Here is a 271-nt window from a genome sequence, read left to right as displayed (position 1 = left end):
CCGGACAGCGAGGGGGCTGAGCCCTTGCCCCCCCCACCCCGCCCCGCGTCCGGGAGCCGGGAGCGATGGATTTTCGGGGGAAGAAGTACGAGCGCGGGAGTAACTGGTCGGACCCCGAGGTGGTGGAGCTGTTGCAGCTCTGGGCCGACGAGTCGGTGCAGATGGAGCTGGAGAGCTGCTTGCGCAACCAGCACGTCTTCAACCGCATCGCCGAGGTGCTGCGGGAGAAGGGCATCCACCGGACCCGCGACGCGTGCCGCGGGCAGGGAAG

The 271-nt window shown here is 69.7% G+C and overlaps 1 protein-coding gene across 1 annotated transcript in view; it reads left to right on the top strand.

The window, feature by feature from the left end:
- Window positions 1-65: 65 nt before the first annotated feature.
- Window positions 66-271, top strand: part of LOC104512169 (1-aminocyclopropane-1-carboxylate synthase-like protein 1) — a gene marked incomplete at its 3' end in the record, with an annotated part of 13,024 nt that continues 12,818 nt past the window's right edge. The window contains exon 1 of the mRNA XM_010155045.1: window positions 66-215. Coding sequence (XP_010153347.1) covers window positions 66-215 — 150 coding nt within the window. The remainder of the gene's footprint in view (window positions 216-271) is intronic.

The sequence above is a fragment of the Eurypyga helias genome, unplaced genomic scaffold (genome assembly GCF_000690775.1).
Source record: "Eurypyga helias isolate BGI_N326 unplaced genomic scaffold, ASM69077v1 scaffold38247, whole genome shotgun sequence".
NCBI lineage: Eukaryota > Metazoa > Chordata > Aves > Eurypygiformes > Eurypygidae > Eurypyga > Eurypyga helias.
Note: the sequence above shows the minus strand (reverse complement) of the source record. Positions and strands in the feature narration are given on the sequence as shown.